This window comes from Helobdella robusta, assembly GCF_000326865.2.
Source record: "Helobdella robusta unplaced genomic scaffold HELROscaffold_27, whole genome shotgun sequence".
NCBI classification, from domain to species: Eukaryota; Metazoa; Annelida; class Clitellata; order Rhynchobdellida; family Glossiphoniidae; genus Helobdella; species Helobdella robusta.
The window spans coordinates 2,165,161-2,188,816 of record NW_008704392.1 but is presented as its reverse complement, the minus strand read 5'-3'; the positions used below and the strand labels follow the sequence as shown (position 1 = coordinate 2,188,816).

The 23,656-nt window shown below is 31.6% G+C and overlaps 5 protein-coding genes across 5 annotated transcripts in view; 2 read left to right on the top strand and 3 right to left on the bottom strand.

Moving 5' to 3' along the window:
* HELRODRAFT_173766 (hypothetical protein) overlaps positions 1-814 on the bottom strand; it is a gene marked incomplete at both ends in the record, with an annotated part of 1,745 nt that extends 931 nt beyond the window's left edge. Inside the window, 2 exons of the mRNA XM_009020365.1 lie at positions 379-530; positions 610-814. Of these exons, the coding sequence (XP_009018613.1) occupies positions 379-530; positions 610-814 (357 nt within the window). The remainder of the gene's footprint in view (positions 1-378; positions 531-609) is intronic.
* A 3,110-nt stretch (positions 815-3,924) lies between these two features.
* Positions 3,925-4,849, top strand: HELRODRAFT_173765 (hypothetical protein; the record flags this gene model as incomplete). The annotated part of the gene is made up of 3 exons (XM_009020364.1): positions 3,925-3,989; positions 4,199-4,436; positions 4,706-4,849. The coding sequence occupies 3 exons, from the start codon at positions 3,925-3,927 to the stop codon at positions 4,847-4,849; spliced, it is 447 nt and encodes a 148-aa protein (XP_009018612.1).
* A 1,864-nt stretch (positions 4,850-6,713) lies between these two features.
* Positions 6,714-9,078, top strand: HELRODRAFT_80604 (hypothetical protein; the record flags this gene model as incomplete). Its single annotated transcript, XM_009020363.1, has 7 exons — positions 6,714-6,889; positions 7,228-7,465; positions 7,646-7,770; positions 8,169-8,274; positions 8,387-8,572; positions 8,663-8,788; positions 8,908-9,078. Coding segments are annotated over 7 exons (1,128 nt in total), but the record flags the coding sequence as incomplete, so codon positions are not given.
* Positions 9,079-11,142: 2,064 nt separating this feature from the next.
* HELRODRAFT_173763 (hypothetical protein) lies at positions 11,143-12,079 on the bottom strand (the record flags this gene model as incomplete). The annotated part of the gene is made up of 3 exons (XM_009020362.1): positions 11,143-11,235; positions 11,381-11,493; positions 11,974-12,079. The coding sequence occupies 3 exons, from the start codon at positions 12,077-12,079 to the stop codon at positions 11,143-11,145; spliced, it is 312 nt and encodes a 103-aa protein (XP_009018610.1).
* Positions 12,080-18,462: 6,383 nt separating this feature from the next.
* The window catches only part of HELRODRAFT_80374 (hypothetical protein), a gene marked incomplete at both ends in the record, with an annotated part of 9,107 nt that continues 3,913 nt past the window's right edge, over positions 18,463-23,656 (bottom strand). Inside the window, 7 exon segments of the mRNA XM_009020361.1 lie at positions 18,463-18,578; positions 18,908-19,021; positions 19,310-19,398; positions 20,239-20,330; positions 20,342-20,407; positions 20,702-20,784; positions 21,068-21,412. Of these exon segments, the coding sequence (XP_009018609.1) occupies positions 18,463-18,578; positions 18,908-19,021; positions 19,310-19,398; positions 20,239-20,330; positions 20,342-20,407; positions 20,702-20,784; positions 21,068-21,412 (905 nt within the window).

Below are 23,656 nucleotides of genomic sequence, written 5' to 3'. Positions count from 1 at the left end.
ACTCAATTTGTCTTCACTTTTCTTTTGCCTTCGTTTTGATGCATCATCAAACCTCAAAGCACTATTTATTTGTTTGAATCTATCCCTTGGCATGGCTTCATTGAATAATGTGCGTCCCCGCTTTTTGTTCCAAAGTTCATTGACAGCTTCATTTTTTGCTTTGTGTACTCCAGAAAGAATAAGCAATCCAATATAGCAAAAAAATTCTTTTTTATCTAACTCCTTCCAATTACTCATCTGTTTCTCTTCTCCTTCCTTATTCGTCTATTTCAAAATGTTTTCAACTATATTATCTCTAAAAAATAGATGAAATGAAGAAATAGGACTGTCTACATTTTTTCTAGCAAATCTTGTTGGACCGGGTTTCCCGTGAATTACATTCATCATACCACGCCTTCCACATTTGTTGTAAACTGGTTCATTTTGCCAGACTATGTTTCCACATTTAGATACAAATGTTTTGCTTTTTTCATTATCATTGCTTTTATCGGAAGAGCCTAGATCTGAATTAGAGCTGTCATTTTGTACATCTGAAAGTATTATTATATATTCATATTATTGTTATTTGATACATTTGAAAAATTGTATTTTTTATCAATCTTATCTTACTTGAACTCTGAAGTGTATATTTTATTTCATCATCATCGTCGGCGCTGTCTTCAACGAGAAAAGGTTCATTTCCTTTTTCGTCAGTAAATTCTACATCCGAATAATCAGTAATCTCTTCATGCTCACTAATACTCTCTTCGTCACTAGAATTATCAATTATCAATTGTTTGGCTTGCTCTAAAGTAAATCTTTCAGAATACGCCATTTTAGCTGATTGTTTGAAAAAAAAGTGTTGAACTGCTTATTGCCAAAGATTTGAAAAGTTTGACATTAATTTTTTATAGTTGATGATAATACAATCGAATAAAAATAGTAACATAAAATTTAATTGTTCTCCATTACATTCATAAAGTTTTAAATATTTAAAAAAGTGTATTTAATTTGGGGTAAAAATCAACCCCAATCGTCCTAGGTGCTATATGCATTCAAAACTGCCCTCTAGCGTTATTTTTTTATCAAATTTTAGTTTTAAAATAAGAGAAGAGATGATTTTAGGAAAAGTCATAAAAAGAGAGCCCAAGCTTTTGCGTAGTTTTCTTTTTTCATGCTTAGAAAGTAGCTCTGGGGTAGAAATCTACCCCAGCCGTCATCGCAGGGTTAAGCGATAATATATAAGATGACGGTTTCTCGTGCTTACAGATCTTCAAACCACGTTCGATTTCAATTGATCAGACATCAGAAACACTCACATATTATAAAGATTATGATAGGGAAAGTCCATTCTAAAAGTTTATGATGATCAGTACTATGCTGATGATGGTGATGATGATGATGAAGATGTCATGATGATGATGATGGAGAAATGTGTATAGTGATGATGGTGCTGCTGCTGCTGCTGATGATGATAATAATAATTACAAAGTATACAGTGATGATGGTGAAAATAAAGTAGTTTACTGTGATGATGATGGTGGTGAAGATCACGATGTCGACGAAGATGATGACGACAATGATTATAAAGATGACGATGGTAAACTGCTTGTGCTGAAATTCGCCCAAATGTTTCGATGTAATGATCAATAAATGGAACAAACGAATTTGAGTAGCAAGCAAAAATAGAAATGTATCCCGAAATGTTAAGAATTTATTAATGAATGACCGAATGAATGAATGAACGAACGAATGAATGAATGAACGATTAAATGAATGAATGAACGATTGAATGAATTTATGTACGTCGACAGGGTTTCAAACGATTTGTGCGCAGTTCGTTGGTGGCCATGTTCGTCTCCGGTCGGTCAAACTGGAATTTAATTCCAGTTTCAGTGAAAGAGAATTTGCAATTTCAACTCGTCTGTCGTTTGTTATATTTTGAATGAAAAAAAATAAATAAAATTTAATCTACTTACATCAAACTGTGAACGTTTTGAAGTTACACATTATAAGTTTCTCGAAAGAAATTGTTGTACAATAAAAACAAGGAATAGAGATGGTGGTGGTACTATAAAATTTGTAAATACGTTTTATGGTTAGTAATGTAACTACTTGTATTTATGTTACAGTAAGTAATGTAAACACTTTTACCGTCCTAATATAAGTACTTCTATTAAAAATAATATAACTTTTTACTATAAGTAATGTATTGTACATAGGTATATTTTCTTATCTCCAACTCAAGCTGTTAACTTAAGTCGTCTTATCATGTAAAAACACTGCAAATAGATTTACAATTTTTAACTTTGCCTTGCGATTTCATTAAATTTGCTGCTATGGAGTAACATATATACTTACAATTAAATAAAATTACTTCTTTTTGCATTCACCAAGTTACCATTTAATGTCAATATTTTTGAAAGGTCACAATACTGATACATCTTCGATAATTATAATTAGTATAATGGTACATGTACTAATGTAAACTTGTTGATACATGCAAAGCAATTGGCGAATGTACATTTAACGTTTTTTTTAATTAAAAAATGGCAATTGTCGTTTTTTGAATTGCCATTCATTTGTTGTTTATTTTATTATTAGTATTATTATAATTAATTATTTAATAATAATAATAAAAATGATTGTTATTATTATTTTAGTTTTTAATGATCAATAAGTTCGTAAAACTTGTTATTATGGAAGTAAATCAATCATTTGTATAAAGGCGTTGCAGATATATATGGTAAAATATGATGGCAGGCCCTTGGCAGGCTTTGTGGGAGCTTTTTGGAGCTTCGGGTCAGATAACACGGCCTATAACTTATTAAACATAATTATTAAAATGTATGCTAAGATTTTATTTTTTGTTAAATAAGTTGATTTCAGTATTAAATACGCTCATACGTTGATGGAAAATTCGATTGATGAAAAATTTTTATTTTATATTATCATCTTGTTTGGCCCGCAACAAAAAATTATACTTGAGGGCCATCTTATAATCCCTTGAAAAGTAACATTCTCATATTTTTTAAATTAGTCAATAGTAAGTCAGTTAGTAAAAATAGTCAATAGCTTATACGTACTATTTTTTAAAATTATTATTTAAAATATAGTCAATAGCTTATATGAAATATTTAAGCCAAATCGATAAGAAATTTTTCGGCCTGTCGGTCTAACACGTAAGAACGTATGATGTTAATCGTTTAATTATATCTATAATATCTCTAAATATCTCTATAATATCTCTATAATATCTCTAAATATGTATGTTTATCTCTCTCCCTCTCTCTCTATCTTTCTCTTTATCTCTCTCTCTCTCTCTCTCTCTCTCTCTCTCTCTCTCTCTCTCTCTCTCTCTCTCTCTCTCTCTCTCTCTCTCTCTCTCTCTCTCTCTCTCTCTCTCTCTCTCTCTACAATAAAATGATCTAGCTGCAAATTGTTGACCTCTGCAAATATAACATCACCTACTCATGCATAAAAAATTTCCATTTTTTTTTAATGGTCTAAGATGCAGCACAGCTTCATAGAAGTCTTTGTGTTACTGGTTTATTTCAGTTGTTGCCTAGTTGCAGGTTTTATTTTATTTTTTTGTGTTTCATTGAAGTTATCATTCGAATTTTATTTTCTCTTTATTTTATTCTTATTTTTGAAAAATTTGGTTTATTGATGAAAGATTGAATTGTATTTTATAAAAGATTTTTCTTGCAGTTGATAAAAATTTTTGCGCTAAGATTTTCGGTAAAAATTTTGAAAGCATTTTTGTGTCTTACGTGAAATTCTTCTCAGACGTACCTACACGATTTTAATTTGTTTGATTAATTATTGAAAATGTTTTATATTCAAATTCTAGAATTTAAAAAGGTCTGTTACTATCCGTCATTGAAAGACAAGAATGAACATTTCAACATAGAGAGCATGCACCCATCCTACTGCACGCACATAATGTACCCTGCAGTTAAACTTCAAAATAACCAAATTGAAACTTATGAAGAAAATGATAAGAAACTGTGGGTAAATTTTTTCTAGGAACGATTTTTTTAATTTATATAAAATCATGAAACTATATTTCATTATCTATATATATATATATTTTTTTTAATTCCATTTATTCACAAAAAAAGTGAAAGAGTATTTAGTTATTTATTATCAAGATGATACTTTCTTAATTCTTGAATTCTTTTTATAGCACTATAATAATGAAAAAAAATATTTCCAGTAACGAGCAAGTGACTTACCTAAAAGGGAGAAACAAAGATTGGAAAGTAATGTTAACGATTGATACTGGAGAAGTAGGAAGTGTTGAATTCGCCAAAGCTCTGTCAAGTCAGTCGAGCCGTGGTCATTTCATGCGCCAGTTAGTCAGTTTTTTGAGGAAGTTCAATTTCGATGGATTTGACATAATGTTCCGTCCTTCAGGTGGCTATGACAAACAGAAAGTTACTTCTTTCATTCAGGTTCGGTTTTTTTTGGTAGTTTCGAAATGATTCTTTACTATGCTTACTTATAGTTATAACGATAATATTGTAAGATTTTAAATGTTTCAAATGTTTAAATAATGTAAAATCAAATTTTTTTTGTACCTAAACAAAACCAGAAAAATCCATCAATGTTTGACACTTTTAAAATATTTATTTGTTAAAGATTTTGAAAAAGAATCTCAAAATTGTTACTATCTATGTTATCACTGCATTGTAAATTTAATTATTTGTGTGAATATGAAAAGGAAATTCGCGATGAGTTTTCGAGAGACGTCGGAGCTCCCGGTCGTTCGTCGCTACAGTTAAGTATCGCAATCCCAGTTCACAAAGAAACCATTAGACGCGAATACGATCTGAAAGAAATTCAAAAGTACGCTTTCTACTTTTAGGTATCGTATCAACTGACAAAATTAACAAGTGGAAAAGTTCATTTAATCACTAATTACAATTAACATAAAAATCACCCCAAACAGTCAGATGTTGGCCGTACAAATAAGTAAGTGGTTAATCCTTAGAGTAGTTTGTTTAAATGATATAATCTGTTAGATAACAAGCTGGTGCGTTATCACTGGTAGTGAATAAGTATGCAAAGTTTCCGTTTAACCGTACAGAGGTATGTTAACGACACGAGAAATTAAGACAGATGTGACAAGGTCAATAAATTTAACGGTTAAATTGGATGTGTAGGATAATTAGAAATAATTCAATGAAGCATTCACATTAATTAGGCTTGCTAAAAATTAAATGAGAAAGATTAAATTTAACATAAATAATATATATACGCAAACCAGAAACTTGGATTTCATAAGCATAATGGCGTATGATTATCACGGAGTCCAGCAGAATGTTACGGACCATAATTTCCCGCTACACTCTGACGACAGACTGTCTTTGGTAACTAACTATTGTTACTGATCATATCTTATCATGTCTTACCTGCCGATGATAAATTTAATGTTCACATTAATCCAAAGTTTTGGACTGTTGAATATGTAGAAGCACTGGGCGAATTAGAGCCATCAAAAATAGTCATTGGAATTTTATTTTACGGGCGATGTTTCATACTTGAAGATTTCTACAACCATCAAGTCGGAGCACCTGTCATTGGGCCGTGTGCTGCCGGCTTTTACACCAATCAATCTGGTGTTCTGTCCTATCGTGAAGTCAGTTGGTCAACCTCTTTGAAACCGTTCAATAATCTTAACTCTTATTCACCGTAACTTTTTAAAAAATATTTGTCAACTTCCTTTCACATCATTTTCGTACAAATTTCGGGTGAAATATTTTGAATTTGAAACTGTTCAATAAGATATGCGAAATATTTCTGTCTGAACCTGAAACCCAAGTCTTCTGGTCTGATAAATATTACGCCACTTATCTGGTCAGTGAAAATGTGTGGGTATCATACGAAGACAAAAAAAGTCTTGCCGAAAAAGTAATCTTAATTTTTATTCACTGTATCTTTTAAAAAAAATATTAGTTAAAAAGTATTCAAAGTCACTTAATTATCTGACAGATTTTTATATTTTCCCACAAAACTGACAATTTTCAACCAAATTTCCAGCTCAGCGAACATTTTATACAATTTACGTAAAATTGTATTGCGAATTACGACAGACAATTCGGTATTTTTTCCCTAAATAACATCAAATTTTATTTTAAATTGCTAATTAAAACAAATCATTCAACCCGTTTGGTGCAGCTAAATTTCGTGCAGTCCATGGAGTATGGCGGATGGATGGTCTGGAACATAGGGTTTGATGATTTCATTGGGGAGTGCTGTACCTCCAATGAATATTATCCTCTGTTATCGTCTTTGAAGTAATTCAAATTATTTTAAGAATGAAACGTAAGATTATGAAGTTAAACTTTAAAATTCTAAAATCATTGTTGTTGAAAAAGATGTAAATTTCTGTAAATAAATAGTAAGATCACAGATTGATATTGGAGTATAACAAAAATAACTGATCATAACATATTCATCCGAAAGCAGTCAGGCTGAAAACGACTTCGAATCGACAACTGACTCAACCACAGCCTCCCCTAACAACACCGTCTCCCATTGTTCGATAGTTTCAACCAAACAAATTTTATATCTTTTTAAATTTTTTTAAATTTGCCTTTTTAAATTTTCATTTGTTAATTGTTGAAAATTCTTGTTTTGTTAGTCATTCCAGTTTATTTCATAGTTAAACTCCTAATTCAACATTAAGTATGTTGGAGGAAATTATTACCTATTATTAAAGCAAGAATGACATTTCAGATTTCAGGACAGTTTGTTATTACCTACGCTGGGACCAGCGCCAAGATAAAATCTCTATATTTTCTCCTCAAGACGTTGATACATCTCTCTGCACGCATCTCATATACGCGTTTGTGAAGCTGGAAAATATCACACTTGGGATTTATGAAGAGAATGACGAAAAAATGTGAGTTAGAGCTTGAGGGTAATTTTAATCAGAGTCTGATTTAGATATTAGGAGGCCGCAAGGCAGCAAAGATGCGGTAGCTCCTAATTTTCTTCACTAAAAAAACATTTTTTAACGTTCAGGGAAAACATAAAATTGGCTGACCCATCGTACTTTGTACATTTTGAGGGCCCTTTTCTGTGGGAACCGGATAGCCCAACCCACCCTTTTCCTAAATCCGGTTCTTTCTCAAATAAACAATGATCTAACATTTTGCTAATTTTAAATTGCATTTATTCGGATTTATAACATTTCATTAAATTAAATTTAAAAAATATTTTCAAAATATTTACTGTCAGCTTTGAAGAGCTCATCAAATTAAAGGAGACGAATAGAGATTTAAAGGTGATGTTATCTATTGGAGGTTGGAACGAGATAAACACGGATCTAAGCATGATGTTGTCGAACCATGTGAGCAGGAAACATTTCATCAATCAGAGTGTGGAATATTTGAGGAAGTGGAATTTAGACGGACTCGATTTCCACTTCTACCACCCTATAAATGAATGCAAACAAAAACTCACCTATTTGATTCAGGTCTGTCTTTTTTGGCTGATTATATTTCTAATTTTTTACTCGAATTTAATTTTTTTTTTCAGATTGTTGTTTAAATCATTTTGATATTTTTTATTTAATTATCCAATATTTGTTTTAAATAAATTTTTTTTCAATAAAATGACAAACATAAATTTCGACGCACATTACACGCTAACGTAGGGTCTGCGTGATGCCTTTACATCAGAAAGCAGGACAACAGGCAAACCCTCGATGGAATTGAGCATTGCAGTACCCGGAAACACGGAGGACATTAAGAATGGCTTCGAACTTGATCAGCTGCACAAGTAAGGAAAGTTTCACTACTAACTAATGAAAATTTCGTTCGGCTTTTTACGAATGACTATTGAGATTTTGCGTAACTGTCTGATACGAAAATGATTCCACATAACATTTAGGTAAATCATTTAAACAAAGCTTATTTTATTTCAGCTGACTATTCATATATATATATATATATATATATATATAATATATATATATATATATATATATATATATATATAATATATACCAGCATGAATTCGAAAAATAAGTTTATTTTGTATTTTAATAAACTAAACGTTCACCAAAAAACTTAAGTGATAAAAATCGAAAAAACGAACTACAAACATATTAACGCCAAACATTCTGTAGAATTTATAGAATATTGTAATATATATATATATATATAACTCTTAATCAGAAATCTGAACTTCGTTAGCATAATAGTGTATGATTATGATGGGTGGTCGCAGAATGTTACAAGACACAATTCACCATTGTTCTCTAACAACAATTCATCATCATTGGTTAGATTTTGAAGAATATTTTGAAATTATTTAATTTCTATATTATTATTTTTTGCGTCCATAATAAAACAAATTATTAACATATACACACAATAAAACATTTAAATTATAGAGTTGGAGTACTAGCTACGTTGAACTGAGTGGAGTTGAGCCATCAAAAATAGTTGTAGGCGTTCCATTGTACGGCAGGTGCTTCATATTGGAGGATTCCAACAACACAAAAGTCGGCGCGCTTGTTGCTGGTCCATGTCCATCTGGAGAGTATAGTCATATACCAGGAGTAGTGTCTTACGCTGAGGTCAGTTGAGGGCGATTTTGACAGATTTCGACACTTTTTGTGAAAGATTTTTTATAATAAACTTCACAATTTGAAATCATTTTAATGAAGATATGTTTGACGTACATCAATAATCCTGAAACTAAATTTTACTGGTCTGATGAACACCAAGCATCGTACCTCGTCTACAAAAACCTTTGGATCAGTTATGAAAACGAACGAAGCCTTGTCAGAAAGGTTATCTTACTTGTCTTTAACAACAGTGTAATTAACAACAACATAGAAAATTTTATTGAAATACGTTGGTGATAAACAACATCATTTTTGTCGGCATTAAACATCTTCATTTGCTTAAGGTCGATTACTTATACCAAAAAAATTACGGCGGGTGTATGGCCTGGAATCTGCAATTTGATGATTTCAATGGAAATTTTTGTAACACCGGACTGAGGTTCCCACTTTTGAAAGTTCTAAGTGGAGAACGTGACATAAAGTATGTCCATCTTTCTCATTTATTTTGTTTCTAAAAAATCTTTTTATCACCAGAAATAACGCAGGCATCTATGCAAACATTTACATACAGGAATTTACAATCAATTTGATAAAAGTAATGTATTGCATACACACGGTAGAAAATACAATTTCAGTATTTTGTGCTTTGACAATCGTTTGAACTCCGCCGAATCACTTACATTTCACACAATTTCTTTGTTAATGTTTTTTTATTCTTTTTTTTTATTTTAAAAATTTCAAATTAGACTTAACCTCAATTATCAGGTAGGATTTTGTTTAATGTTACCTCAAATTTAAAATTTACAACGTATTACCTCAACTTTTAAACTTCACAACCAAGTCAACTGTTCGATATTGTCCAGCAATCTCCAACTGATGGAAGAAATTTCGAAAGTTATCAGCCAACAGCAAGCGGTTAGACATAAATAGAGTTTAATAAATTGTCGGACAACATTTTTTAAGACGTTTGATTGACGAATTAATTTCAGAAAAAGATAGATCGGCTTATTACCCGGTGGCGAATGATTGCAGAAAGTATGTCCACCTTATAAACGGCTCGGCTAGCATTGAGACCTGCCCAGCTGATTCCTACTTCAATCCACTGAATAATTCCTGTGAAAGACAAAATTTTCTTTCGCTGAAGAGAAGACAAGAATGTTCCATCTGAAATGGTCACTTGTTTGAAACCTTCTATCATAATATAAAAAAACATAAATAGCTTTTGTTAAGTCAAAATTTCTTTCCTTATGAATATTTTTGACAATAAAATTTAATGTGAAACATTTTTCTTCGCTTTTTTACAATATTCTAATTAATTAGTTTTATACGTAAGTTGTAAGAATGGGAAAAATATGCGAAAATGTATATAATGTATGAAGCTACATAACAAAATAATATAATTATAATGATACAGTGTAATAATATAATATAATAATAATAATTTAGTATAATTTAAATTAGTCGAACAAAAATGTGGTTTTTGAGAAGAGTTATGAAAATTAGTTGGACCTCTCACACTTCGAATGAGGATGTGTTAAAACGGTCCGGTTATGAAAAGAAGAAATTACTACAGATAATCCGACGGGGCAGTTAAAGTTTTTTGGTCACATCACGTGGAAGGAAGGAATGGAAAATCTAACAACTACTGGAAAGATTGCAAGGAAAAGAGATCGCGGTCAACAACGAAGAACATTCGTGAAGTCCTTGTGTCACTTGTTGAGTATCACCACATTTCAACTACTACAAAGTGTTAAGGATCGGCTTTTGTGGAGGTCGATGGTCGCCAATGTCCTGAAAGGATAAGGCACGAGAAAGAAGAAGATAATATAAAATATATTATAAAAATATATTTTATTACATGATGAAAAGTTTAAGCATTCTTGGTATGGTTTTAAATATTGTAGTAATATGTTGATTGTTATTAAATTTTTGGTTAAAAGAAAATTTTTTATCCTTTCAAATGTTTAATTTATTGTTTTAAAATGCTACGACCAAACGAATGATGACACATACGTTAGGTGTTTATTCAGTAACGTTTTGATATAATATCTTTCATTCAAATCGCATCATCATGTTTATGAATTACGCATCTTCTTCATTGGCTGGAAGTTATCATTTTTCGAAGAATTTTTAGTCTGTTTTGGTAAGAAGGATTTCAAAAGATTTGAATATTTTACAACAATTAAATGTGAATGAATGAATGAACGAACGAACGAACGAACGAACGAATGAGCGAGTGAATGAATTAATTAAAAGTGTAAAAAGTGAAAATCGATTACCATGCTTCTTAGTGACTAGATACTCAACTCCGTTGATAACATTGAGAATTGAAAACTCGTCAGGCTGCTCGATTAACACTGGTTCAACTGCATACGTATCGCCCATGTATTCAAACTTAGCCGACTGTACAAGTAAATTTTGTAGGTGTGTGTTTTTAAAAATTTCAGATGAATTAATTCAAAATTTTTAGACTATTTAATTAATTAAAGTGCGTGATAGTTTAATGGTTAAATGGTCTGATTCTGTAGTTTTATAGTTAATAGCAAGAAGAAATTAGTAAAATATTGTGATAAAATAATTCAAAAAAAATGTTCCTTTACAAAAAATTTGTCTTCTTCGGTTCCATAGCCTGGATCGGCTCCAACAGTTATACCCTTTCCTTTGTAGCGACACTAAACAGAAATATAATTTTTCTTTTTTATAGTAAAAAATTCGTAATTAAAGTTAATAATTCCTAATTACGTAGCAAGCAAATGAAGTAACAAAGCCATCAGTACCCTACTTAAAGGAAGAATTGTAATGAAGAATTGAACTAACGATAAACTCTCCTGGCTCATACTCCTCAATGTTCTCGAACGCAGCCACGAACTTAACTTCGCGACCTCTGCCGTCGATTGTGAACGTGAAAGAAAGAGAGTCTGAGCAGTGGGCTGTTGTATTTTAAATAAAAATATAATAATCAGTGGTAAGATGGTTTGTTAGTTTAATGGTTAAGGCTTTTACGGAGAGAGTTAGTTTATTATTAAACCTGGTTTGTTATATGAATCTGCGAGTGATGCTTTTGGTTCAGACTTGTGTGTTGTTGATATCTTTGAGCAGGGGTGGGTTATGCGGCATTGTTTGCCAAAAAAATGTTGTCAGCCAGACATTATGACCAAAAAAAGGAACCACAAATCTTAAAAAATTTTCTCCCGGGTCGAAAAAATTTGCTATTTAAGTACATATACGGCCCTACTAAGGTAAAATGCGGCCCTCACAACAAAAAGTTTGCCCACCCCTGCCTTCGAAAATTAATTAAAACAGAATTAATAACAATAAAAATAAGATGAGTAATGATAATAACATCAACAACAAGAACAACAATAATAATAATAATAAAATTAGGGATAACTCCATAAAATAGGGCATACCATTTATCCTACGGACTAAATACTCAACTCCGTTTATTGCATTGACAACTGAAGATTCATCAGGCTCCTCGATCAACAGTGGTTCAACTAGGTACGTACTATCCATGTGGTTGAAACTGGCCGTCTATGTTAATGGTTTATCTATCTGTCTGTCTGTCTGTATGTCTATCTGTCTGTCTGTCTATCTGTCTGTTTGTCTGTCTGTCTGTCTATCTTTATATTTATTATTTAGTTTATTAAAAATTATTTCTTTATTACTGAAGATTAATTACATCTTTGTGGAATTTTATAATATTTTGTGGCTTGAATAGCAGAACGATGTTAATGATTACAGTATTTCAATTCAAAGATAATTAAAAAATTGTTATTATAATTATTAAATAATACAAAAAAACTATTGTATAACATTCAATTAATAATCCACTTAGTTTCATCTAAATACAGTTGAATTAAAATTAAATTAAATTAAAATAAATTACGAAGTATTTGTCCTCTTCAATTCCATAGCCCGAGTCAGCGCCAACCGATATATCTTTTCCTCTATAACGGCACTCAAAAAATAAATAATAGAGATCATTTTATCGGTAATAATATAATTTAATCAATATAAAACTTATAATTCAACAAATAGTTATATAGTTAAAGATGAATTTAAAACGAACGATATATATATATATATATATATATGTATATATATATATATGTATATATATATATATATATATACAAGCAGACAAAACTAACAGTAAATTCTCCAGGCTCGTATTCTTCACTGTCTTCAAATTTCACATCAAACTCAACTTTTGTACCCTCTCTATCGACCAGAAACTGGAATTTGAGGTTTTCTAAACAGTTCGCTGTTGAGTCATTTTAACAAGAGAAATAAATTGTTTAAATTATACTTTATTAAACGGAGACCTACAGCATGGTTTTATATCTTTGTCGATTCAATGTTGAAATGTTCTTTGAAATAAAATATTTTTGTTTAACATTTATAAATCTATATAATGTTTTTTTACAAACTTATTAAAACATATTTTTAATGTAAAATTATTTAAATGTGTAATGATATATCGTCGTGTATTAGATATGATGCGTAAGTTCTTGCGAATGTACTGATGAACAATTTGTAAAGACAAACATGCGTTTGCCAGAAATATTTAATAAAAAGCAAAAAAATAAAAATTGAACTTAGAAATTAATTGCTTGTTGGCTTGTAAAAATAAAACTTTAACTTTCATTTTCAACCTTTTTTGTTGCCTGAGACGTAAAAATTGCAGCACAAACACAGAACGCAAATCACTGCCAAACAGTTACTGTAAAACATTTCAGTAAATAAATATTATTATTTTATCTAATGAACTCCAACAATAAAAAATATTTTATTTCAATTTCAAATACGTTGACTCTTGAAATGCAATTTTACAGATAGCTGATACTTTTATATACAACATGTATATCTAAAACATGCTGATCAATTTAATTAGGATGATCACGTTTCACGATCCATTAAACTAATAACACACACGTGAGAGTTGAAGGATTCTTTTAAAATAATTCGAAAAATGAGGAAAATAGTAGCAATTTCATTCTATTGATATTTTACTACAGACTTTTTAGTAAAAATTTGTTTGTTTGTTTATGTTTGTAAAATAAATAAAAATTTTAGAGTAGTCTCCTAAAAACTACAATGTAAAATTGATAGCATACAATCAGCTTTAGTCACAAAGAAAAATATATTTTTTAATTTTTTGTTTTTTTTTTATCTGAAACGTGCCTTTTTTATTTAATGAAAGTTGAGATATCTGTATCATTGATGTTGATAACAAACCTCTGGGAATGTATATGAACACAGAAATCTGAATTAAACATTTGAAACAAATAACTAAATTACTGTTAGGAAAGAACGAGAGAAAGATTAAGAACAAAAAAGGAAAACAGAAAAACCGAGAGAGAGAGAGAGGGAGGGAGAGGAGAGAGAGAGAGAGAGAGAAAATAAAACAGAAGATATATAGAGTTGGCGAGGGAGAATTTGATGACGCTTGTTAACCTTCATCCAGTTTTTGCTCATTAAATGCGCTCAAGTGTTAACTTAATTCCCTTCCCAATATCCGCTAATCACTCTTGCCAGTCAACGATTACAGATCAAAGAGAGGAAAAAGTTAAAATAAAAAAAAATAACGAAAAAATAACAAAAACCAAAAAATTAAATTAAAATAAATAATTGCCTAATATATATATATATACGATAGGCTTTCACAAGATGGAATAGGTGAATAATGACATCTCTTGTGTCCCAATTTCTAGTTCGTATTCGACTTGACCATGGCGGCCAGTGCCACAAGATTCTCTCACTCTCTCTCTCTCTCTCACTTTCTCACTCTCTCTTTCACTTTCACTCTCTTTTTTCCTCTTTCTTTCTGTTTTTTTCTCTATACTTCTTTACCTTCCTTTTAACCGTGTTTTTCAATTGCAGAAACCCATATTTTCATCTGAAATTATTTCATCAGCATGTATTACCGATTTACATTTAAATTATGTCAAAAAAATGGAACAGACACTTACAAACAATAACATAGAAATCCATACACCTATATACACGCATACACACACATACGATGACATACATTATCCTATCCAATTAAAGCAATCACCGATGAGTAAAAGTGAATTGAAGTGAAGACGAGCACCGCACTAATCCAAGACAGAGTTGTGGTTGTTGTTGTTGTTGTTATTATGATTATTGCTTATATTATTGTAGTATTTTGGATGTTGTTTTATGTGTTGTTATTGTGTTATTGTAAACCCACGCACACACACAAACATACATACACACACAAACACACTCATAATAAATTACATTTATAAAATATTGTCGTACATTACCGATTTATAATATTCATAAATACACACACATACGCACACACAAACAAACACATAAAAATCTTATTAACTAACGAACCACACAAAATTTTTAATTAAACAAATAAATTAATTAATTAGTTAATAATTAATTAATACAATAAGTTATAACAGAAAATCAGTCATCGTGATCCGTGCGACGACAATTTGTTTAAATTAAAACAAACAATGAAATCAAAGAGGTAGACGAACCTTTAAAGAAAATGAAATTCAGAGAGAGATAGAACTAAAAAGTGACAGGATAGAAAGATTTGAATGGGAACAGAGAAAAAAACGATAGAAAGAAGAGCATAAAGAGAGAGAGAGAGAGAGAGAGAGAGAAAATTAGAAAAAAGATGTTAAAGAGAAATGGAGAAAAAATGAAGAGAAGAGAGAGACAGAGAGACAGATAGAGAGAGAAAGAGAGAGAAAGAGAGAAAGGAGAAAGAGAGTGAAAAAGAAAAAGATAGACACAGAGGAAGAAAAATAGATGACTAAAACAGATAGAGAGTGAGAGAGAGAGAGAGAAAGAGAGATAGGGAGGGAGAGAGAAAGAGAGAGTGGGTTGCCGACAAAAGATGAAAGGTTTGTTCGTATGACAGGTGTTGTTGCCTCAAATTAGCAATCAAACGACTCCATAACAAGCCGACAATGCTGATGTACGCTTCTTCACGCTCCTTAAGCACACGACAACTTTTATTTGATATCATCATCATCATCATCATCCTTTTCAGCCATCATCATCATCATCGTCGTTGTCATCATCATCGTCGTCGTCGTCATCATCATCATCATCATACTCAACATTATCATCAATAGTCATTCAAAACTATTATTATCAGCATAAAAAAGTATGCCATCATCGTCATCATCATTCTCTTCATGATTCCTAAGATCATGATCTTACTGTTGGAGTCATCCTAATCATCATTAACGTGTGTAGGTATCATTACCAAAACTCACACTCCTCATCTCAATCATCATCGTCGTCGTCGTCATCCTCATCATCATTTTCATCACCACCATCATCATCGTCATTTGTTTAATCATCATTACCACCATCATTACCACCATAAACGACCTAATTATCAACAACAATAACATAGGCATCACAGATACATGTATGTGTATGTTTTTACAATAATAAACGCATTACAAATTGTACGAAGCACACAAAACAGTAGTTAGTAGCTACACACACACATACATACATACATACATACATACATACATACATACATACATACATACATACATACATACATACATACATACATACATACATACATACATACATACATACATACATACATACATACATACATACATACATACATACATACATACATACATACATACATACATACATGCATACATACATATAAACACAAACACACACACACAAACACACACACACACTCACACGCATGCAATAAAGCTTCTGCAATTAATAAGTCAATCATCTACATACTGTTGTAGTCTAGTCTCTAGGGCTACACGTTTCGTGTGTGTGTGTGTTTGTGTGTGTGCTTATGTTTGCATGTATGTATGTGTGTATTATTTATAATGTATGCATGCATGTCAGTATTAAACATGGAAGCCTGCATGTGTGTGCGTGTGAGTGAGTGTTTGTATGTATTTTTTTTTGAATGTATGTTCTTGTATGTGTGTGTGTTTGTGTGTGACGTTCTTATGTACGTACTTAGGTAGGCACTTATTTTTTGTATTTCAAATTGTGGTTATATGTGTATATGTGTATTTATCTTTATGTATGTGTGTGTGTTTGTGTATGTATGTGTGCTTATGTTTATGTATATATTTGGTTTATTAATAAATGGCATAAAACAATTGACTTGCATTAAATTAAAGCGGAAATGAAAAATATTAAAAGAATTCAAAAATTCTCTGTACAAAAACGCCACAATACGCCACACACACACACACACACACAAGCACACGCACGCACGCACACACACGCACGCACACACACACAAAGATTAATAACGGTACTCTATAAATGTCTACAAGAGTTGAACGTGTCGTATTAGAAGATGTATCATGCAGTGAATCTATTTTAAATCATTTGATTGATTGGTTGGCTGGTTGAATGGTTGATAGTTTGATTGGTTGGCTGGTTGAATGGTTGATAGTCTGATTGGTTGGCTGGTTGAATGGTTGATAGTCTGATTGGTTGGTTAGTAAGTTGTTTTGCTGATTAGCCAATTGGTTGGTTGATCGATCGGTTGATTGATTGGTTGGATGGTTGATTGGTTGGTTAGTTGGTTAGTTGATTAGATGGTTGGTTAGTTGGCTGGTTGTCTGATTGATTAGTTTGTTTTTTTTGGTTGGATGGTTTTCGAATAATAAAAATTAAATTCTTTTTCCGCTATAACAGGCTGTGTATATGTGTGTTATAAGTGTGTATATGTCTGTATACCTGTTTGTATATGTATGTTATGTGGGTGTATATGTGTTTGTATATGTGTGTTATAGGTGTGTGTATGTTTGTGTATATGTTTGTGTATATGTTTGTGTATATGTTTGTGTATATGTTTGTGTATTTGTTGATGATTGGGAACATTATTTTTCTTCCGCCCTAACAGGTCGATGTTTTATCGTTGGTGAAATAATTTAATGGATTTAAAGTTAGGCTTTGGTTTTTCGTTTGTTGAAACTTTCAATAACTTTTCCCCCAGTGTGTGTCAGATTTTATCTCAAACAGCAAATGAACTTTTTAACATATGAATAAATTGAATAATTAAATGTATAAATTATTAATCAAATTTCAATAAATTAACTAATTAATTGAAAAATTAGCTGATTAAACAAATAAAATACGAATATATAAAGAAATTTTACACTCATTAAACGCATGTATGTGTAAAAATTTGTGTATGTATGTATGTTTGTTTGTTTGTTTGTTTGGATGTTTGTATGTTTGATTGTTTGTATGTCTTTCGTTTCGTTTCGTTGTATGTATTTATGTATACATGAATTTTTGTGTTAGTATGTTTGTTTGTTTGTTTGTTTGTGTGTATGTTCAACTATTTACATTATTTACAAGGATGAACGTTTAAAACTGGTTTCTAGATTAATTTAATTAAATGTAATATTACTATTATTATATACAAGTGTGTATTTCTGTGAGAAATTTTTTGGCTTGTTTGTGTGTGTGAGTGTGTGTGCGTGTATGTGTGTGTGTGTATGTGTGTGTGTGTGTGTGTGTGCGCGTGTGTATCTCTCCCTTTCTCATCATCATAATTTACTTAATTACTCTCGTTAACCTTAAGACGTAATTCATTTATTAATTACGTAATTGATAAATAAATAATAAATAATAACAATAATAAAAACATTTAAAATAATTAAAAAATAGTGAATAGATGATGACGTCATAATGTGGCGAAGATAATTTTCGCTTTGTTATTTATTCATTTCGTTACCGTCGCTACACTTAAGCCATCATTCATTAGTCACGTGATAAATAACTTTAAGAAAAATTAAAAATAATTAAAAAACAATAAATAGACGATGACGTCATAATGCGGTAAATATAATTTTTGTTTGTTTATAGTCTCCAGTTCATCTTCATAGACGAGGCCAATACTGGCTAGTCATGGAGACCATGGAGGAGTTGAGGTCGTGGAAGTGGGGTGCGGTCCCTGGCACCTGGAGGGGCACTGATACTCCGGGGGATATTAAACCTTGGAGGTAAATGATGATGATGATGGTGGTGATGGTGGTAGAGTTATAATGATGATGGCTCAGGTTATAATGATTATGATGTTGATGGTGTTGATGATGAGGGTGGTGGTGATAATGATGATGATTGTGATGGTGATGATGGTGATGATGTTGGTTGCAGAGGTCATGATAATGAATAGTGATTAGTGATAATTAATGATGATGACGGTGAAAAAATATTTGAAATAAAAATTTGATAAAAATGAAATGATCAAAAATATTATTTTGAAACGAAAACTTATTTTTTTTTAAATAAATAAACGAATGGATAAATAAAAACAATTAAAACAAATAAAAAAAACCGGTGCATTGGAGGGTGGTGGCGGGTGAATGTTCGAATTGCAGGATGACCTCGAGTAGCCGGTCAAGGTCAAATGTTCGTAACCCCGAGACTGACCAACGTCTGATGATGATGATGATGATAATTATGACCGTATTGATGATGATGATGATGACGACGATGATGATGATGACGACGAACGACGATGAGGATGACTGACCAAAGCAATAACGTGGTGATGATGATAATGATGACGCAATTGAAAGCATCAAACCTTACCGTCTTAGCAATTATTTATTTAACTTTTTAATAAATTGTCATTAAGGAATATTTATAATTGAATATAATATTGATAAAAATGTTAATTAATAATAATGATAATTATTATTATTATTATCATCATTTACTCACATGGGTACGTTGGGACGGGGTTGACGTGTTGTAGGCAAGTTGGGTTTTGAACCAAGTTGGATGTGATTGAATAGGATGGAGGCATGCAACTGTGTTATTGGTTGGTTGGATGGTTAATTGGTTGATTAGTTACATGGTTAATTGGTAAGATGGTTGGTTGGTTGGTTGGTTAGTTGGTTGGTTGTTTGGTTAGTTGGTTGTTTTTTTGGTAGGTTGGTTGGTTGGATGGTTTGTTTGTTTGTTGGTTGGTTGGCTGGTTGGTTGGTTGGTTGATTGGTCGGTCGGTTGGATGAATAGGGATTGGTTGAGTGAAATATTAAAAGATCTATTGATTCCGCAATTTACCAAAAGTATTTAGACATACGTTTCATCATCATTATTATTATTATTGAAAAAGTGATAAAACGTATTAAAAAAAAACCCACTCACACTGCAAATAATAACTATCGAAGATCTCACACACACACACACACACCACACACACACACTCACACATACACACACACACGTACACACACGTACACACACACGCGTGCGTTCTGCTCTGACGCCACTGAGGTAATGATATTTAAAATAAAACAAACGCTTCTGCCGACTAACTGTTAATTGGGAAAGATAATTTGGTAGGCTCATCAAATATAAACACGCACACATACACACGCACACATACACACATACATATACACACATGTCACACACTTATAAATACACGCGCACACATATATAAACACACACACGCATATTACAAACACATACACACAAACATTATAATTTTCAAATATTCGTTACCATAATCGCATACATCACAATTCACATCATCATCTTTCTTATTCTTATCATCAACTCTCTCTTTCTCTTTTTCTCTCTCTTACTCTCTCTCATCATCATTGTCTCATTCACTCTCACCATCATCATCATCATCATCTCACTCAGGGTAGCGGTAGGTCTCAGGCATTGTCGGTAGTGGCTGATGAATGGATGAATACATTGATGGATTGAAAGAATTACTTCCCCTCCCCCACTTCCGTCAACATCTCTCCTCTGATTTCGAAGTTTCTCTTCTCGACGCCATTTTGCTCGTCGGTTTGAAAACCAGACCTGTCATCATCATCATCATCATCATCATCATCATCATCATCATCATCACCGTCATCATCATCATGATCATCATCGTCATCATCATTCTCATCATCATCATCATCGTCGTCGTCGTCATCAACATCATCATCATATTTTTCTTCTTTAGCAGAGTTACCACCAACAAAATCAACAACATTCTCGTCATTGTCATCGTCCTAATCACCGTCACCATTATCATTACCCTATCATCATCATCATCATCGCCAATACCATCGTCATCACTACCACTGTCATCATCATCATCATCATCACCTGTATCCTAGCTTCAGGGAGATCGAGTTTTTGAGCCAATCTTTCTCGCGCGAAGACGTCTGGGTAGTGAGTCTTTTCGAATTCTTTGAGATTTTAATTATTATTAATTACAATTATTAATTAATCAATTATATAAATTATTATTTTATTATTTTTTATTATATCTATGGCGTTTATCGTTACAAAAAGTAAAAAGTTATTATATCTATGGTTTATCTGCTGCCAAACGGATGGATGAATGAATGGATGAACGAACGAACGAACGAATGAATAAATGGATGAATGGATGAATGAATGAACAAAAGAACGAAAGAACAAACGAATGAACGACAGATCAAGACAAGACACCATCCCCTACATACAGACCTTTTTCTAAATCTTCAATTTGTTGTGTGGTGAATGACGTCCTATTCCTCTGAAGTTTCCTCTTCAATCGCATTCTCATCTGCTCGTCTGTCTCGTTGGCTCTTGGACTGCTGTCGCAACTTTCATTGCTAGTCAGGGCATCTGTGTGTGTGTGTGTGTCTGTGTGTCTGTTTGCCTGTGTGTGTCTATCTGTCTGTGTGTGTGGTAGGTTGTGTGTAGGTGTTTGTTTGTTGTTGTTTTGTGCTAAAGTTAATTTTTTTTTTGTAGCTAGCTGTAGGTATGTGGTCTGGTTTGTGATTTGTTTGTTTGTTAGTTGCGTATTTGATAGCCAATTGTTTTTTTTTTCTTACGTTGTTGGTTTGTCGTTGAGGCCTTAGTTTAATAGCAGTTGTTGCTTAACGAATTTACGTGAAAATATTCATAAAATATAAAAAAAAAACCTCTTATGTAATTCAGCATTTGAATAAAAACACACTACAGTAAATATTTCATGCATGATAATACTTACGGTATAACACACATTTCAAGCAGTAACTCAGTAACCAAACAGTATTTTCATATCTCATGAAAAAAACTTTTACTACACGTTAGTCAGATAAACTTGAAATAATAATATACCTTCTTCTGGTTTCCTCTTGTTTAGCAGTCCTGTTAAAGTTTAATATGACAAAAAAAAACTAAATGATTTTTTTACTCTAAAAAATTTCAAATAGTTTAAGTAACAATATGAAATATTAATAATAATATTAAAAATGTAATAATAATAATAATAATAATAAAAGTAATAATAATAGTAATAGTAATAATGATAATAAATTCTTAGAATTTCTGTTGGAATTTAGTTTGACCAAAAATAAACTAATTTAAAGGTAACAATATTAAAATAATATATGTAACAATATGAAAAAATAACAATAAAATAAAAATAATAAAATAATAATACAATAATAATAATCTTAATGATAATAATAATAATTTCTAAGAGAGCTTTCTATAATTGTGGTATGATTGTATTACGTAAAGTTTAAACGTTTAAAACTCAAAAGCAAGCTAACGATCATATCTCTATCTGAGTCTGGATGGCAGATGATGGTGAAAATGATGACGATGATGATGATGGTTGTGGTGATAATGATGGAGAGAATGATGATGATGATGAGGAGGAGGGTAACAACAATGATGACGACAATGATGACGATGTTGGAGATGATATTTTTGCACGCACGTACAAACGATACGATACGATACGATACCTTTTAACACACACACAAACACATACTTGCACACACATTTACATATTCACAGGTACACACATATACACACATACATACAAACGCACACGCATACATACATACATACACACATAGTGATATAAGTATGATTGGCATGATAATGAATACAAACATCATAGATTATGCGCAAACTCATCCGCACATTAACAGATCAATATCAACTTCTATGCAAATCAAACACTCGCACGCACACAACACACACCGCACGCACGCACACAAACAAACAAACACACATATATACACACGCACACACACAAACATACACACACACATTAACACAAATATTCATATAAATAATTTCATAAGATCCAAACTTGTACTGCACATTTTCATGCATACGCACAAAAATCTACCATTATAAACGCCTTGAAATAATAAGCAATCAAACTGACAAATTTTATCAGATATATTTATTCTTTAGGTAAGTCTCTAAAAAAACTATTCTTTGGGAATATTTCAGAAATATTTTCAAACTTTTACTACAAAATTAAGTATCTGATCACGCTTTTCAAATGCTAGATGTATAAGCAGCGTTAGAAAAATTGCAGATCGAAGATTAAATATTACAATATAGCGATAACATTCACAACAACAACAACAACAAAAAGTAATACTTAATCGCATCAACAACAACAATACGTCAAAAATACACCAGCAACACAACAGTACATAAAAAATTCAGAACAAAGTCACAATGAAACATTACAGTAGCAACCAACAGCACTTAATCCCAACAAACTAACAACAAAATAAACAAACAACGACACATAACAATGTTAAACATAACTACAAAAACAGCTCTCAAAACAACAACATACAACTACAACAACATACACAACACACACACATACATACAAAAACAACAACAACATCATAGCAACAACCATCAACAACAACTTTCATGTCTGAAGGCTTAACATCGAGCTTTTGCGTGTGACTGCCCTCCGTGCACATACATACATACATATATACAAACAAACATACATACATACATACATTAATACATGCATGCATACATACAACATACACATACATACATACCTACACATACTTACATACACATACATAAACACGCTTAACCGAAAAAATACTAGCATATACAAATATACACAAACATATATACAAACATATACAAACATATATACAAACATATACAAAAAATAAACACAAAACAACCACACAAACACACAACGTACAACGTTATAGTAACGGACATGCAAATAATGATTCATTACGCAATGGTAGCATAATAACCAGCAGAAGCTTTTCCAACAGTAGTAGTAGTAGTAGTAGTAGT